At 44.9% G+C, this 17,888-nt stretch overlaps 3 protein-coding genes across 3 annotated transcripts in view; all 3 read left to right on the top strand.

Moving 5' to 3' along the window:
- Positions 1-196: 196 nt before the first annotated feature.
- On the top strand, positions 197-3,251 carry si:ch211-207l14.1 (E3 ubiquitin-protein ligase SIRP1). Its single transcript, XM_047031252.1, has 4 exons — positions 197-743; positions 1,505-1,726; positions 1,894-1,992; positions 2,516-3,251. Exons 1-4 carry the CDS (start codon positions 441-443, stop codon positions 2,621-2,623), a joined length of 732 nt encoding a protein of 243 aa, XP_046887208.1. The 5' UTR covers positions 197-440; the 3' UTR covers positions 2,624-3,251.
- A 140-nt stretch (positions 3,252-3,391) lies between these two features.
- On the top strand, positions 3,392-6,488 carry sft2d2b (SFT2 domain containing 2b). Its single transcript, XM_047031006.1, has 8 exons — positions 3,392-3,619; positions 3,906-3,995; positions 4,091-4,176; positions 4,268-4,349; positions 4,448-4,483; positions 5,127-5,185; positions 6,167-6,196; positions 6,389-6,488. The coding sequence occupies exons 1-8, from the start codon at positions 3,554-3,556 to the stop codon at positions 6,426-6,428; spliced, it is 489 nt and encodes a 162-aa protein (XP_046886962.1). The 5' UTR covers positions 3,392-3,553; the 3' UTR covers positions 6,429-6,488.
- A 3,381-nt stretch (positions 6,489-9,869) lies between these two features.
- Positions 9,870-17,888, top strand: part of tbx19 (T-box transcription factor 19) — a 42,645-nt gene continuing 34,626 nt past the window's right edge. The window contains exons 1-7 of the mRNA XM_047031403.1: positions 9,870-10,129; positions 11,987-12,251; positions 14,003-14,137; positions 14,226-14,287; positions 15,364-15,422; positions 16,218-16,382; positions 16,547-16,676. Coding sequence (XP_046887359.1) covers positions 9,870-10,129; positions 11,987-12,251; positions 14,003-14,137; positions 14,226-14,287; positions 15,364-15,422; positions 16,218-16,382; positions 16,547-16,676 — 1,076 coding nt within the window. The remainder of the gene's footprint in view (positions 10,130-11,986; positions 12,252-14,002; positions 14,138-14,225; positions 14,288-15,363; positions 15,423-16,217; positions 16,383-16,546; positions 16,677-17,888) is intronic.

Raw genomic sequence — 17,888 nt, 5'->3', positions numbered from 1 at the left:
TTCCACCTTCCTGGCCTGTTCTCTCCTTCCATCTCTCACTCCCATCCTAAAGAGATTACAGAGGATTCGTCTCTGTTAAGACTGTGACGTGGCCGTAGAACCTGGCAGTGTATTGTGGAGTCAGGCTTAAGCAGATAAACACATAAACCAGATGGCCTAAGAGAGTGGGGGGGGGGGGGGGGGGGAAGGGGGGGATTGAAGCTGTTGAAGAGGACCTTGTCAGTCTTGGTTCATTGATGAAAGCGACGATGAGATCGGTCACCACGCCAGAGAGTGAGCGGATGACGGACTCAGACCACAGGCCTCTGCTAAACCTCCTGCTCCACCTATAGCCCTAGCCCAACCAGAACCACCCTCCATTCCCTGGTCCACTTCCACACACACATCGCCTTCTTTCTGCCCTTCATCTCTCCATTCACCACCGTGGGACGACTGTCGCCATGGAAACTGAGGACGATACATTTTTGGACCCTGAGGACGTAAAAGGCACAGAGTCTGACAACCTGCTTGACGCAGTGACGGAGGACCCTGAGGACCCCGAGGAGCAAGAGGAAGAGGAGGAAGAGGAGGAGGATGACGATGACATCTTCAGCAATTGGTTGAGTAGATACAAAGCAACAGAACAGGCAAAAGACAAAGAGAAAGATGAGGGAGAGGACAACGCAGACATGTTTGATCGAAAGAGTAGCCTCGACCCACCAGCAAGACCACGAGCAGACCGCAGGGCTTCACTGCCGTGTCCGGTAAGTGTGTGTGTGTGTGTGCGGTTGTGTGTGTGGTTGTGTGTGTGTGGTTGTGTATGTGTCAGTAGGCTTTACAAATGTGGAATGAATACTGGAGAAATACGATGCCTTGGAATTGACAATACGCCAACTACTTCACACTAGACTTATGCTACATTACAGATTGTGCTGTTTTCTCGCGATACTGTGGCATCAAAGCAACAGCTCCTAAGTTGAGCTGTGGGTTCAGTGTAAGGTTGGCTGTTGAGAAGGAATCTACTGGGTCAGATCAGTAACATACCCACCCACACCCACATAAGCAAATAGGATTAGAGAGTCAATGTGGGTTAGGGTTACCCTCCAGTAGCTAGGAACATACAGTACATGTGGGATGCACAGGTGTGTCAGAACGACAATAAAAGAACAAGAAGACACTGTTTGTGTGGTTTATGATATTTATTATAGGACAAAGGGAAGATATAAAGGTTTGTTTTTTGTTTGTGAGACTTGCCAAAGACAGAATGTCAACAAACCAAACTAACATTGTTATGGTTACATTGTCATGTGTCCATCAGCACTGAACACAAGTCTCGAGTTACAGCATTGTACAATGAAATAACTGACTGCCCCCTCACCAACCTCTCTCTCCTTCCCTCTCTCTCTCTCTCTCTCTCTCCTCTCTCTCTCTCTCTCTCTCTCTCTCTCTCTCTCTCTCTCTCTCTCTCTCTCCCTCCCTCCCTCCCTCCCTCCCTCTCTCCCTCTCTCTCTCTCTCTTTTTTCAGGCTCAGCTCAGTGCCATGCAGCTGTCTCGTCTCTATAACGCCACCAAGCCGCCCACCCCAGTCAGGGGCCACATCCGGACCCGCATCTCCTCCTGTGAGGACAGCTGCCCCGCAAGGCCGGCCTGTCCAGAGCGACGGCCCTCCGTCATAACAACCATCCCGGAGGTGGCCGAACTGCCAGAGAGGAAGACACGCTTCCGCAGGCGAAATGTCATGTCTCTGGTAGGCTGACTACTGGAAAACTGTGTGTGTATGTGTGTCTCTGTGTGTGTGCTGGTGGGGAGGGGGGCAGGGAGTCTGTATAGAGGGGAATCCCCCAATCATTGATCTGTTTAAGTTCTTGTTTGACCATGTCTATTTGCTGTGTGTGGGTGTGTGTGTTTGTGCAGAGCGACGCAGATCGTGTGTGTCTGATCTGCCATGACGACCTTAACAAAGGGGCGAGCGGAATCGAAGAGCTGCACTGTTCCCATAGCTTCCACAGTGAGGTAAGCTCATGTGCTGTTCCCATAGCTTCCACAGTGAGGTAAGCTCATGTGCTGTTCCCATAGCTTCCACAGTGAGGTAGCTCATGTGCTGTTCCCATAGCTTCCACAGTGAGGTAGCTCATGTGCTGTTCCCATAGCTTCCACAGTGAGGTAAGCTCATGTGCTGTTCCCATAGCTTCCACAGTGAGGTAAGCTCATGTGCTGTTCCCATAGCTTCCACAGTGAGGTAGCTCATGTGCTGTTCCCATAGCTTCCACAGTGAGGTAGCTCATGTGCACACAGACTACATCCTCCTCCTGCTGTCTGTCCTCTTCCCCAGTCGCTTCAGCCATTCCCACAAACACCAACAGAATGTCCTCATCTCACTGTGCATCTCTCTCTCTCACTCTCTCTCTCTCTCTCTCTCTCTCTCTCTCTCTCTCTCTCTCTCTCTCTCTCTCTCTCTCTCTCTCTCTCTCTCTCTCTCTCCTCTGTCTCTCTCTATCTCTCTCTCCTCTCTCTCTCTGTGTGTCTCAATGTCCAGTGTATTGAGGAGTGGCTGTGGCGAAAGCAGTCGTGTCCTACGTGTCGAGTGCAGGTGCCCATGCCCGAACCCCTCTACTGGAGCTCGGCCCGAGTCAAAGTCCCCTGAGGCCTCCTAGAACCACCTAGAACCGTCCCACCAATGGACAAACCTTCTACAAACAGACCCATACGGAACATTCAAGGGACTCACCTCTCTGCCAGTGTTCATGCTGAGGGGAACACTGTCAAGAATCCTTCTGTCGGGCCGCGGTCATAGGCTACTCGTCTGCTTCCTCAACCTCCTCAGACTGTAGCATTCCAAATGCTACCTCCAGGAAGGAAAAGTTCCTCTGAGAGCAGCAGAGAGTCTGGGTGTAGCTAAGGACCACCATGGAAGAAGCCTTTGGACTAAGCCTGTAATTTTGGCTTTATTTCTGTTCCAGAACCCCAAATCAGATGACACTTAAATGGATGTAATCTTATTGGAGAGTAATCCCAGACCATTAGGTGTGAAGGTGTAGGGGTGGGGAGTGCACGTCTTAGCTGACTGTAGTGTAGGTTATCTTAAAACGGATACTGTCTGTAAGACAGACAACAGGATCCTCGTTTCTTGTATTTGATGTCATTGGGCGATTCTATGTTAACTGGGAAGTGTCAGTTCCTTTTTTCTAGTATTTTCTCATGTTTCTTTTAACCTAGGTGAATAAATATATGTCCATCATTCTAGTTGGTCTTTTGTATTTCGTTCAGCCTGTTGCTCATAAAAACTATTTTTTTCCAGCATTTGTCAGAAATGGTCTGGGAGATGAGGGATTTTCTATGGTTTACACTGCCCCTTTGTTGTTATGGATAGCAAAGGTACTGCACCAATCCACTCCCGTTTGTCTCCGTGACTACAGACTACAACTTGCTAGGCGGAAGTTATCGATGCACCTGTTGTTACTCCGCGAACAAGAAGAGAAAATCGATTATTTGTGATCTCGTGCGGAACTAGCTCCACCAAACACACAGCAACGAGAGGAATTGCACTTTGAGGCGGATCATAGCAGTGTTTTTCATGGATAAATTAAAGAAAGTTTTGAGTGGGCAGGATGAAAACAGTGACGACAACGGCATTTTACAGGTTGAAAAAACTGAAACTACAATAGCTAGGCTAAGCTAACGTCATTATCATCAGCTAGCTTTTCAATAGCTAGTTAACCTATAGCTACTGTAGCTAGCTCTAGCTTGCCAACTTTCCATTTTAGTAACATAACTTAAAATACATACTATAATCATCGATACACATAGATAGCTTTTCTGGAGTCCATATAATGAATGAAGCTTATATTTTGACAACTTAAAGACCCAGTTTTATTGTTCGGTAGAAAGTTGACATGTTTTCATGCTATTATTGCTAATACATTCAGGCGGCGAACCAAGCTTCCACCTTGTCATGGGGCACCCGAGTGAAAGGCTTCATTGCTTGCTTCGTTCTCGGGGTCTTGTGTTCCATACTGGTAAGACAGTTTATGACAGTGTACAGTTTAATTCTGAGTCTACGAATGGATTTTGTGCCATACAATCCTGTTATAATGTTGTATTGTAATGACAGGGAACGTGCTTGTTGTGGATTCCAGGACGGGGTTTGGCGTTATTTGCCGTTCTTTACACCGTTGGTAACGTTGCCTCCCTTGCTAGGTAAGTTGGAGGGTGTTCGTGTGAGGCGCAGTGCATAGTCATGAGTCATTATGCGCTAACGTTAAGTTTGTCTGAACTATACATGTTAAAGCACCATGTTCCTGATGGGCCCAGTGACCCAGGTGAAGAGAATGTGTGCTAAAGTAAGAGCACTGGCCACTGCAATCATGCTGGTGAGAACACACACACATGCATACACACGCACACACACACAAGACACGAAAAGTTGGTTTTGTGAATTTGTATTGATCTTTTTCTTTTCTTCCTTCAGACGTGCCTTGTTCTAACTTTATGTGCTGCTTTCTGGGTAAGTATCCCTCCCATCACAAACCGTCCCTGTATAACTTTCCGCTTTCCCAGTGAGGAGGGTAAATTGCCATCATCATTTTCAGTGAGCAGGTGAAATTATCTTCTATGGCAGATTAAACAAGTGGCCAGTTGAAATATTTGAACACCCTGTTGAGTGATGCTGTAAAGATTACGTTTTTTGTTTGTTTGATACATAATAATATTCATTATACAATTATTATCTTCATACTTTTACCCAAGAACTGTACAAAATAGATGGCATTTTTATGTGTGTGGGTGTTAATACTAGTAGTAAATAGTAAGTTAAACCAATTCAACAATAAAAGTTTGACCCTAGTGGAAAACATTCTAACCTTTATGGATCTCCATAGAACCTTAACCTAGGCCAATGAAATGTCTGTCATATCATCATCATCGCAAGCATCATACTTTTCAATAATATATAATTATTCATTCAGTAGGGTTGAATTCAAGATTAATAGTAAACAATATTGATAAAATAAAATGCTGATCAAACCTGATAAAGATATGAATAACAGTTCAGCCAGTCTTGAAAATAATATGCCAATACAAGCAGTATGACTGAAACAGCAGTGGAACATCTCTTGAACTGTTTTTCCAACTGCTCACTCTGTCCTCAGTGGAAGATTAATGGGTTGGCCTTACTCTTCTGTGTACTACAGTTTTTGGCCTTTGCTTGGTGAGTGAACTCTCTCTCTCACACACACACATAAACACACATACACACACACACATACACACAAATAAGAAGGGAGACTGAAATGTTGTGTCCTTATATCAAACAAGAACACAAACCCTCAAATGCGTACACATATATAATTTTTTTCCTGAACTGAAGGGGTTTTGGCATGCAACTCAATGGCAGGTCATTATTTGCGACTGAAAACAGGGTAATTATGGTTGTAGCTTTTAGCCTGCCTAATCACACACAGCTAATGCAACTAGCTTTGTTCTCTCAAGTATCTTCTTGACAAAGGCAGGAGATGCGCACACACACAGGCACACACACACACACAGGCACACACACACACACAGGCACACACACACACACAGGCACACACACACACACAGGCACACACACACACACAGGCACACACACACAGGCACACACACACACACAGGCACACACACACACACAGGCACACACACACACATAGGCACACACACACACACAGGCACACACACACACACAGGCACACACACACACACAGGCACACACACACACACAGGCACACACACACACACAGGCACACACACACACACAGGCACACACAAGCACTAAAACATGTACAAGGTCTAGTTTGTTGATACACACATAAAGGAATATTTCCTGGATAAAATAGTTTGGGTAATCTTCCTTCCCTCTCTGTAGTTGATGAGTACTCTGTATTTCTTTAATGAACCCTGAACATTCCAATGCAGAACTTCTCACATCAGTATGACTGTAATACTGTATAATTCTGAGAAGTATTGGGAAGTCTTTGAATAATGAATAATGAGACTTTTATTGTACTTTATTTGTTATAAAAGAGACCAGTGAAATATATCTTACTGCTCCTACAGTAACATTCTGCAATCCTTCATCATCACACACACATATTCTCTCACAAACTAACCGCTGTACATTTCCTGGTTGTAAAGTGAGTCTTTTCTCTTACAGGTACGGCCTATCCTACATTCCATTTGCCAGGTAAGTACACACACACACACACTGCTCCTCTCCTGGCAGTGCAGGTCTCTCCCCACCAGTGCTTATAATGGATAAGTGTAATATTAGTTCTGCCATGTACTTCAGCTGTAGAGTGTTTACTGCTTCACCACAAATTATTTCAGTTTTATTTATCCAAATGTTTTCCTTGACTTGGTTTTGCTTGTTTTCCAGGGACGCTGTCATAAAGATGTTTACAGTCTGTATTTCCTGAAGATGATTTTTAATGGACCTTTCTCCCTAGTCCTCCCCCTCGCCCCCCCCCCCCTCGTTCCCCCCCCCCCCCTCGCTCTCTCCCCCTCGTCCACCCTCTCCCCCTCCCCCTTGCTCTCTCCCCCCCGCCCCCCCCCCCCCCACACACCCTCACACTGAGGGCTGTTTGTTGAGACCGTGTGGGTTTGGATAGAACCAGCAGCCCTTCTGTCTCTGGCTCTGGCAGACTCCACACAGGTGTGTTGGGCCAGAGCCCACTGAGTAAGCACTTTGAGTGAAACGCTTTCCAAATCAGGTGTGTGTGTGTCTGAGTGTGTGAAAACTGTGTCACCCTCTGGGAACATCATAACCCATTGCGTGTGTGTGTGTGTGTGTGTGTGTGTGTGTGTGAGGTCCAGACAATTTCAACAAGTCCTAAAAGGGACATCCTGTTCTGTTCTGGAACTTTCTTCATCTTAAGATATTTGGGTCTGAGACATTTTAGAGTAACTTTAATCTGTGCCAATGCGGGTCCTCTATCTCCAATGCTGTGTGACTCATTAGTTTATTTTAGATCATGTATATGTAAAGAGCTAAAGAAAGGTCTTCATTTGTGATTCTGTGGGTTGAAATGTTGTATTTTGCCGTGTGCACTTGTCCTTTGCTGAAGAAAAGATCTGTTTGTAAGGGAATCTGAGGGAGTCTGGTTTTTAGATAGTCAGCCTCTAACTCGGTCTAAACACTGATGCCCAAGACTCAACAATACAGTTTGCAGGGTAATGGAGAAGAACTAGCACAAGCCCAGTAACGTTGAGATGCTTTAGGAGCAAAATGTAGAGAGATATTTCAAATACTTTGCATCTTACAATTTTAATCGACATTTCTCTCCGTGTAGGCTAGCATGAAGGTTAGGTATACATGTAGGTACACAAACTTGGTCCTCCAAATTTTTTTTTGGTTGAGCAATTTTTTAGCTTGTTAGTCTGTTGCTTGAGAATGGGTCGTCCTTGCCCAAAATGATGAATGAAGGGCCAACTTGTTGATCTTCTACTAAAATGACTAGTAGATACAAAAACATAAGATCAACAAGTGTGTGTATTTGTGTATTACTGTCTTAACTTCTACTGCCTTTTGAGCACACTGCTTGCCTTATACGTATGTCACCCTGGCATCGAGTGATAGACAAGATATGCAATATCAAAGTATGTATCTGGGACATCAGGTACAAAATGATGAATGTCTTTTCAGTCCTATTTTTTACAACCCAACTACTCATAGTCCAGAGTTTTCAATAAGATCTTTTGGGGGTTCTTGTCACTCTCAAATCATTGATTGTTAAGCAATGTCCATCAAATTATTTGCTCAAGTCTTGCTGTGTTTAACAGACCAAAAGAGTGCTAGAATAAATGGTTTAAAGTCAACTGTTGAAAGTGTGTTTTATGTTCTGTGTATAGGACTGCCTATTTTCTTTTAACTTGATGGTGGAAGAATTAATCTTTATTTGTCATCTGATTAAACACACGTGCAAGGAACGGGGACACATACAGAGACACACATTTCTGCATTTTACCCATGCAGCTGTCCTTTTCCTGAGAAGAGCCAGGATCAGTAATCAGCCATGTGGACCAGGGGGCTGAGGCCGGGCGCTCATCTCCTGCCTGCCCAGGGACATGGGCAGCAGAGAGATCTGTTCTGCATGTTTGTTTAGTAGGGTTCTTTGCAGAGGGAACCCTTGTGAACACAAGGGAGAACTCCAAACAGAAAGAAACCAAAAAGTGCCCCAAGCAGGAATTGAACCCAGGACCTTGCTGTGATGCACAGTGTAGGCACCATGACAAGGTATAAAAGGTGGGGGAAGGGGGGTGGGAGGTCTTAGTAGGTTAACCAGCGAGTCCTACCTTTTGATATTTACCTTGTGGCCTCTTTAATGGCACTCCTTTATAAGCGTTAAGTCGGTAAAGCCCATAATCTCCCCGCTGTGCTAGTCCTTGATTAAAAAGAAAAGACCTCCGCGCCTCTACCGCCACCACCCTTCACAAAACAGCTGCAAGCGCGAGGGGCCGCAGCTCTCAGACTAGCAGCTCGAGGGATCAGGTGTCGTGGAGCGCTGCTAGTGGACAGCGGTCTGTGAAAGGTGCGGGGATTGAATGTTTCCTGGTGAAACGTTATTTTCGAGGTCGTCCCAGATTTAATGTGAGCATTGGCTTTCCATCTACACGCGGCCGCCTGCACCTTTTTTTCGTGTAAAATTCAAGTCAACCTAAGCAAAGTTCAAAATATTATTAGTCTGTCTCAGCGAATTTCTTAAGTTATTTTAACCGGCTTGTGTAAGATAAACTAAGCAAGGTTTAAAGCACAAATGATACAAAGATACAGATCTATTCAATGTAGTAAATGTAGCCCATGAAATGCCGTATGTTTATAGACTGTGGGCGGCCATTAGGCTACATATAGCCTTAAATTGTAGAAGATTCTGTAGAGTTTACCAATTTCACATTATTGTCAATTATTTTCATAGGCGACCGCAAATTCGCCTTCTGCCACAAACTATTAGTCCATTGAAGTTTATATCTTCAATCATTTAGTCAGCCCATAATCATATAAAGGTTCACCTATAAAGATCTTCTTTCTCATAGTTCCAATAGCGACTGGAATAAATTATCTGACCCATGCAGACTATTTGCCTGTTGATCATACATGGTACACGTGTTGCTGTTTCGTCTTTGATGAGAAGGAAAATATAATTTGACTTTAGCTTCAGGGTACGTCCATATCCTGGGTTTTTGACACTCCCTTCATCCATACTGTGCTGTAAGGCTACTAGCCTTTGGCTGCGGCGCTTAATCGCTGTCCAAGGTGCTGAAGAGAAAAGGGTCCCGTCTGAAGTGGAAGGATACGCTATTAGCCCGGTATCTTTTAAACAACTGCATGGGGCTAATAGTTCATCAGTAGCCATTCATATCAGTAGGGTTAATGACCGATCCAGTTTCATCCTTTTGCCTGAAAGGAGACTACAGGCAGGGAATAACTTTTCGGAGTTTAAGAAATTGTATTTTTGTGCGTTGACTCATTACCTCGTTTACCTTCTCTCTAAACACCCCCCTCCCATCTCTCTTTCTTTCTCTCTCTCTATCTCTTTCTCTTTCTCTTCCGCTCTCTCTCTCTCTCACACACACACACACACACACACACGTCAGCGCCCGCACTTTGACGCTCTAACCGAATCGATCATGACCGTTCTGTTCAGGATTTGAATTGATTTCGTTCAGATGAAATTGATTCTAACGAAATCCCTCAGTTTTGAGGTTGCTTTGATCAATGACCAAGGGGTTTTACAGTTTTCAAGAGTGTAAGTTTTTACTGAACTCCGTCTTCGCAGTTCATAGGCTCTTGCCTTTGCCTATATTAATCAAAATATTGAGTTCATTCCGTGATAACATCAACCCAGCAAAAGGACTTAAAGATGAAGGTTGAAGGTTTGGTTGACACGAGCGCCAGGACTGGGTCCGGGGCTGGAAGAGACGTTAACTTCAGCAGCGGCACCGGTCCCAGTGGTGAGTGCTGTATCTCGCGGCTGCTCAGCGTCGTGGAGAACGAACTGCAGGCGGGGCGCGAGAAGGGTGATCCTACCGAGAAACAACTCAAGGTGACTCTCGAAGAATCGGAGCTTTGGCGGAAGTTTAAGGAAGTGACAAACGAGATGATCGTCACCAAAAGCGGCAGGTTAGTACAACGTGTGAAGACAGCTGGCAGATGTAAAGTCAGTTGGAGTTGTGTTATAAGAGGCAAGTCTAGCTCTGTTTACGAGAGGAGCCAAAGTTGTTAAACTTGAATGACTCCCACATTTTCTTGCATGTTCATTTGATTTAAAATGTTATTTTAGAATAGTGAAGAACATTTTAAAGTCGTTGGATATATAATTATTTGGGCAATAACATATGTTTAAATAAACAAACTGTTTATTTCATCCTCATACACCTAGGTTAGTATTCAACAGGTGAGCTGCAATGTGCTGCATTCATTTAACGCGTTCAATATAATCCGGATTTTAAAATATGTTTGGACATCAGCTTTTTATTACTTATAAAAAAGTGTGGATTTAACCTCTTGTTTATGGGCTATACGCAAAGTTTAGGATATATCTCGGAAAACTTGGATTTTAGAAGACATACAACATATCCAGTACACACATATATTTAAAGTAATTATTGTAAGCCATGTGTTCTAGTTTAGTTACCAACCAACGTTTATCCTTTGCGTGTTTTTGGTCAATATAGGCTACAGAATTGCAACGATTTAGGCCATAGATATGAATAGATTTCACTGTGAGCTACATTTGCCTGATTCATTTAGTAAAGTGTATCCGTCAGTTTTTTTTTCTTTTTTCTGGAGGCCACTTTTCATGTGACGACCCTCTTGCGCGCTGTTAAGAGTATGCTTGACCAAGTGGGTGTTCCAGTCCATTTATACTTTCGACAACTGCCCCCTTGAAATGTTTTTAAATTATTTATTATAATTATTATTGTTAGGAGAAACTTGATTCGATTGAACAGTGAAAAATGTGTGCTATCTACTTGTGTGTGAGTGTCTTATGAGAAAGAGACAGGGTAAAAGAAGGACTTAACGTTGTTGTTCCAAATTTATATAAAATGTTTGATTGCATCACATACGCCCATAGAACTGTCTCTGAACCAACCTAAACCCTCAAGGAAGACTGGAAATACTCCCAGGAAAACTCAGAGAGAATCAAATGGAATAAACCTTGGGAGGAAGGATTCAGTGAGGAATTCCTTCCTCCAGAGATGGTTGGTGATACAGAGAGGTGTAGATCATGCATGCTGAATGTAATTATGCAGTAAGAATAAAGATAAAATAAAGATGCAAAATATGGAGAGAAAAACATGATTATATGGTGAAACGTCAATTCACAAACTCAGTTCCACATGAGTAGAGCCTTTGCAGTGCTCTGCATTGGCGTTTGTCAGTTTATGCAGTGGTCAGCTACAGGGCTGTGGCGTTTGTCAGTTCATGCAGTGGTCAGCTACAGGGCTGTGGACTTCAGGATCAGCATGTACCCCCACAGGACGGTCTGCTCAGAAGCAGGAGCTCTGAGGAGCCCATCAGAGAGAGAGGAAGAGATAGAGAGAGAATGAGAGAGAGAGAGAAAGAAAGAAAGAGAAAGAGAGAGTGAGAGAAAGAAAGAGAGAGTGAGAAAGAAAGAGAGAGAGAAAAAGAGAGAGAAAGAGAGAGTGAGAGAAAGAAAGAGAGAGTGAGAGAGAAAGAAAGAGAGAGAAAGAGAGAGTGAGAGAAAGTTCCTGAACAAAGTCCACATTGTTGTCTCGGTCCACAAGACAGGGTGGGATGTCTAGGACAACAGTACAGTCAGGAAGTGTTCAATCCTGCCTGCCTTGTCTCGTTGAGTTTAGGTCCATCACCCAGCCCCTTCCCTCACCCCTCACCCCCTTCCTTCACCCCTCTGGTTCTGATGAAAAAGATGTCCAAACTAAGCTCTTTCCATCCCCATTGTGCTCATACATGAGCTCTCAACAACAGGTGTGTGTGTGTGTGTGTGTAATCCAGGAGGATGTTCCCAGTGTTGAAGGTCAGTGTGTCAGGATTGGACCCTAACGCCATGTACTCCTTCCTGCTGGACTTCATACCTGCCGACACGCACCGGTGGAAGTACGTTAACGGAGAGTGGGTCACCGCCGGTAAACCAGAGTCTCACGGAAACGGCTGCGTGTACATCCATCCAGACTCGCCCAACTTCGGCGCCCACTGGATGAAAGCCCCCGTCTCCTTCAGCAAAGTCAAACTCACCAATAAGCTAAACGGAGGAGGACAGGTAAAGCACATCAACAAAACTACAGATACAAGGTTTAACAGAGCAATGATCAGGATGAGGGACTGTGGTAATAGTAGTTCCGAGAGTAACTGCAAATACCCAATGCGAATTCCTGATATCTGTCTTTTTTTCCCCCAGAGATTTTGCTTTAGATGGTTTGCTCATTGCTCTGCAAAAGTCCCCCATTACCATTATTTACTAAAACAGCACTAATTGTCCTGTTCCTGCCCTTGGTGGTATGAGAGGTCCTTAGGTCGTGGTTCTCTTCATAGCCCACATTTTTTCCTTTCATGTGTTCCATTTGTTAACCCCGTACCAAACATCAAGTGGGCACGTATGTTGTTTGTGCCCTTCTTAGTGCCAGACTCTTTGCCCACTTCACCCCTGCAGCCCCTGTCTCCACGGGAACAGGATAAACAGATCTTAATAGGTTTAATGCACTTCTTGGTAAGAGCTTCCCACTCCCAAAGACCCTCCAGGAGCATGCTCACACACACACACACACACACACACACACTCACACGCACGCACGCACACACACACACACACACACAACTACAACTTTGGCAAAAAAAATGTTAGCGAGCGGGTATAAGCGAGCTTCCCTTTACCAAAACACACGCACACACACACACACTCACACACACACACACACACACACTCACACACACACACACACACACACACACACACACACACACACTCACACACACACTCACACTCACACACACACACACACTCACACACACACACTCACACACACACTCACACACACACACACACACACACACTCACACACACACTCACACGCACGCACACACACACACACACACACAACTACAACTTTGGCAAAAAAAATGTTAGCGAGCGGGTATAAGCGAGCTTCCCTTTACCAAAACACACGCACACACACACACACTCACACACACACACACACTCACACACACACACACACTCACACACACACACACACTCACACACACACACACACACACACCCTCACACACACACACACACACACACCACCTTTCCGGCTGGCAGGTAGTGTGGTGTTGGCATGGCGTCCGGTAAAGGAGAGCTGAGGCATAATGAAATAATTACAGTGGTTAGTTGTGCATTATGGTAATTACCTGTGTTTTTTGACTATGCGAAATTAATTTATCCATCTGTCCTTCAGATGTTTTATAGAGAGGGAAAGGGAGGCAATAACAGCATATTGAAAAAGCCCACACACACTCCAACTAATGTAGGCTGTGACACACACACACACAGCCCAGACTCTCTAGGCAGGTGGTTCTCTGTGCTTGTTGACGGTGTGAGAGGTGAAGCTAAGCTCTCAATTAGAATGGAAAACAGTTTGTTTTGTCCTCACTCTGAGGGCTGTAATTGGTTAATTGAAGTAGTTAGAGACAGTGAGAGACTGAAAGAGAAAACGAGGGGAGGGAGAGAGAGGGAGAGAGAGAGGGATTGGTAACTGTGAGGACAGTCACTATGAATACCAAAATCGAACTTAAGTCCGTACTGTGTGTAGTTTGTGAACTTGTGAGAGTAGAACAGTTCATGCTTCTGTCCAGGGTTTGATCCAGTGTTGCACCATGTCCTTCCATTCTGCCTTCTCCCCCTCCCCCTCCCCCTCCCCCTCCCCCTCCCCCTCCCCCTCCCCCTCCCCCTCCCCCTTCCCCTCCCCCTTCCCCTCCCTCTCCCCCTTCCCCTTCCCCTTCCCCTTCCCCTTCCCCTCCCCCTCCCCCTAGATAATGCTGAACTCTCTCCACAAGTACAAGCCTCAGCTTCATATTGTGAGGGTTGGTGGCAGCCACAGGATGGTCACCAACATATCCTTCAGTGAAACCCAGTTCATAGCTGTCACCGCCTACCAAAACGAAGAGGTGAGGGGTTCAAACACCACACACAGACGCCACACGCACACAAACGCGAGGTTTCAAGGATTTGTCAATGCTTTTCGTCATTCTATAGATCACCGCCCTGAAGATCAAGTACAATCCCTTCGCCAAGGCTTTTCTGGATGCCAAAGAGAGGTACAGGCTCTTACACTACAGCAGGATCATTATCGGTTTGGAGAGGGTTAGCAAAGAGAGGTACAGGCTCTTACACTACAGCAGGATCACTACCGGTTTGGAGAGGGTTAGCAAAGAGAGGTACAGGCTCTTACACTACAGCAGGATCACTACCGGTTTGGAGAGGGTTAGCAAAGAGAGGTACAGGCTCTTACACTACAGCAGGATCACTACCGGTTTGGAGAGGGTTAGCAAAGAGAGGTACAGGCTCTTACACTACAGCAGGATCACTATCGGTTTGGAGAGGGTTAGCAAAGAGAGGTACAGGCTCTTACACTACAGCAGGATCACTACCGGTTTGGAGAGGGTTAGCAAAGAGAGGTACAGGCTCTTACACTACAGCAGGATCCATATCGGTTTGGAGAGGGTTAGCAAACCATATCATCTAGGGGGTAAAATACTGGATTGCATATGCTACCATCTTAAAGTAGGCTACTTAAAACTGTCAGGAAAAAAATGTATAAATGCCATTTTGACCAGTGAGTGTAGAAGCCAAAAGCACGACCAATTCCCAGCCAATTGTTTAGAAAAACCGAAATGAGGTGAAAAGTTCCCTCTTGCATCCACCTCCTTTAGTCACAATGTTTCATTAAGCTCTGTTGCAGTGTCATCATTTCTCACTATTGTATCACTTGCTACAACCTAGCATTAGCATTTCTCACTGAAATATGACTGCCGGCTAGCATTAGCACCTGCACACCCTAGCGATTAGAAAGGAATTATTGACTATTTAAACCTTCCGAGTTCAACACACTGTGAGGCTTGTTGGAGAGGCTGTGTGAAATGTGTGGGAGAAACTGGATCACCAACCACGACAAGTCAAAGGCAACACACAGACACCCAGTAGCTGTTTACACGTACTTGATAACACAATTAGCATCAGGTATTTTGCTAGTCAAACTCATATTGCACGCTTCCTTGAATCTGTAGTTGAAATAATTGGATACATTGCACTGATTTCTGCCTTTTGAACCAAATCTCTTCAACACACACACACACACGCACACAGAGGTTGTTAATCAAGTGTCTGCTCCCAGGAATCACCCCAAGAGCTTGTTTGATTCTGCGTCTGAGAGTGACATGGGGATCCAACACTGTACGTATACTCTTCGACTGTCTCAGTCTGATTACACTGACAGCATTCTGAAAACAAATAGCAGCCAATTTACAAATACCAATAATATTTTGTTACTAAATGTAACTATTGAGCAGTGTTGGGAATAACGCTTTACAAAGTAACACGTTACTGTAACGCCACTACTTTTGGCGGTAACTAGTAATGTAACTAATTACTTTTTAAAATTAAATAACGCAGTTACATGACTGAAGTTTATATGGGCTCAACACGCTTCTACAAAGCTAATCGTGAAAGAACCCAGTGCTAGCTCCGCTGATCAGTCAGAGCCACTTCATGAAAACAGCCGAGGCTTGATTTTAAACAGAGTATTTCCAGTCTCTAAGCCAGGCAGAACTAAACAGACTGATAGCCAAGTATGTTGTCAAGACATGCGACCTATGTCAACAGTTGAGTGCGTTGCCTTCAGGCAACTAATTACCAACATACAATGATATAACATTTTACAAATGTCGTGTCCCACACTGTGCCACTGCAACACTAAAATATTAAAGCTATCTGTGAGTGTTAATTTGATAATAGAAGCAGGGAATTAAAAGTAATGCAAACGTTACTTTCCCTTGTAACTAATTACTTTTCTATGCAGTAACTAGTAAAATGTAACGTTCCCAACACTGCTATTGAGTACAGTTAACTTCAGCTTTAAATAAAGTATTTCTTGAATATCAGGCAAGACGCTGCTGAATTCTATTTCTTATTCACTGATAAAAAATACAATACATTTTACAGTGTGTTTTCTTGTGTGTGGTTCTCGAGGTGGTTGGTTCCTGCCTAACCCAGAGTCGCTGTGTCCACCAGGGGGCGCCAGTTTCCCTTACAGCAGGGGTCTGCCATTGGGCTCTCATCATGGATACAAACACTACCCTTCCCGCCCAGCCCCCTACCCCCCCTCCTACCTGCCCCACCGCACACACTCCTCAGGTAACCCTACTGATGGTCTGCACCTCCCCCCCCTCTGTCTCCCCTCCGCTCTCCCCTCCCCCCCCCCCCCCCCGTCTTTCTTCATGTCTCTCCCTCCCCCTTTCTCTCTACTCCACGACATGCCTCCACCCTTTCTGACGCTGTTTGTTCTCCTCTTTCCCCAGTGGCTCTCTCCGAGGGCCTGCAGATGTTACCAGGTCCTGAGGGCTGGTCTAGTGTCTCTCCCCCCCACACCTCTTCCTCAGCCTTGCCTGGAAACCCTGCCACCTCCCCCTCGTCCACCAGCTACACCAGGTGAAAGATCCCGCCTCCCTCTATCACCCAATGAATCCTGTGATTCAGGAGTGTTTTTCTGCTCCAGCACACCTGATTCACATGAATGGTTGCTACCAGGCTTCCACAGAGCTTGATAACGACCCATTTATTTGAATCAGGTGTGTTGGAGCAGGGAAACATTTTTAGAACATACTGGACAGTGGAGCCTGAGGACCAGGGTTGAACACCCCTGCTGTATATGGTACCAACAAACGGTGTGTGTGTGTGTCTGCAGTCAGTACCCATGTCTGTGGACTGTGGGCTGCGCTGGAGGAAGCCCCACCCCTTCCCCGTGCGCCCAGCTTCATGAACCAATCACCAGCGAGAGCCACGGGCAGCCTCCCAATCATCTCCGGCTGGGCGGGGCTGGATGGCCACCTGTCTCCAGCCACACACTGAATAATGTCTGATAACCTTCTGACATAGCCCCTAACAACACTGATGATCAGAAACCAACCATCCATTCAGTTTAAAGACACCAATCATTGATGACTAGTAGGAGGGTATTTCAAGTATGACCTCAGGGATCAGATCATCTTTCCCACCAGACAGGAAGGGGTAAAGCCCGTTTTTATTTATCGAAAAGTTTTGTTTATTTGCCAAGTACTAGTACAGGTACATTGGAATTAATTAGATTATCATCTATGGTTCGAAAACTAATTCATTTATAAATAATAATTTTAAAGTATTTGATTATGCCTGTATGTTTGTTTGAGTATACTAGTACAGTTTACTGTCGTTGTCTGTGCTGTTTACCACATGTGATTTTTAGTTGATGAGCGCGTGATTTGTTCCATCTGTGCGTTTGTTAAATACTGTACCTGTATTGCGCACGTGAGGCAGCAGGGTTTGTTTTTCATAGTTTGAACTGTGACCTTTGAATGGCAAATGACATTGTTGTTATCAACCGGATTAACGCTTTGTGTATCGCATGTTCAAATCAAATCAAATCAAATTTATTTGTATAGCCCTTTTTACACGCAAGCATGTCACAGAGGGCTTCACATGCGCCCATAGAACTGCCCCTCAACCAACCTAAACCCTCAAGGAAGACAAGGAAAAACTCCCAGAAAAACTCCCACCGGGAGAAAAAATGGAAGAAACCTTGGGAGGAGCAATTCAGAGAGGGATCCCCTCCTCCAGAGACGGTTGGTAAGAGAGAGGAGCAGAACACAAGCTAAACATAGTCAT

This window comes from Hypomesus transpacificus, chromosome 12 (genome assembly GCF_021917145.1).
Source record: "Hypomesus transpacificus isolate Combined female chromosome 12, fHypTra1, whole genome shotgun sequence".
In the NCBI taxonomy this organism is placed as follows: domain Eukaryota; kingdom Metazoa; phylum Chordata; class Actinopteri; order Osmeriformes; family Osmeridae; genus Hypomesus; species Hypomesus transpacificus.
This window is presented reverse-complemented; position numbering and strand designations above follow the sequence as displayed.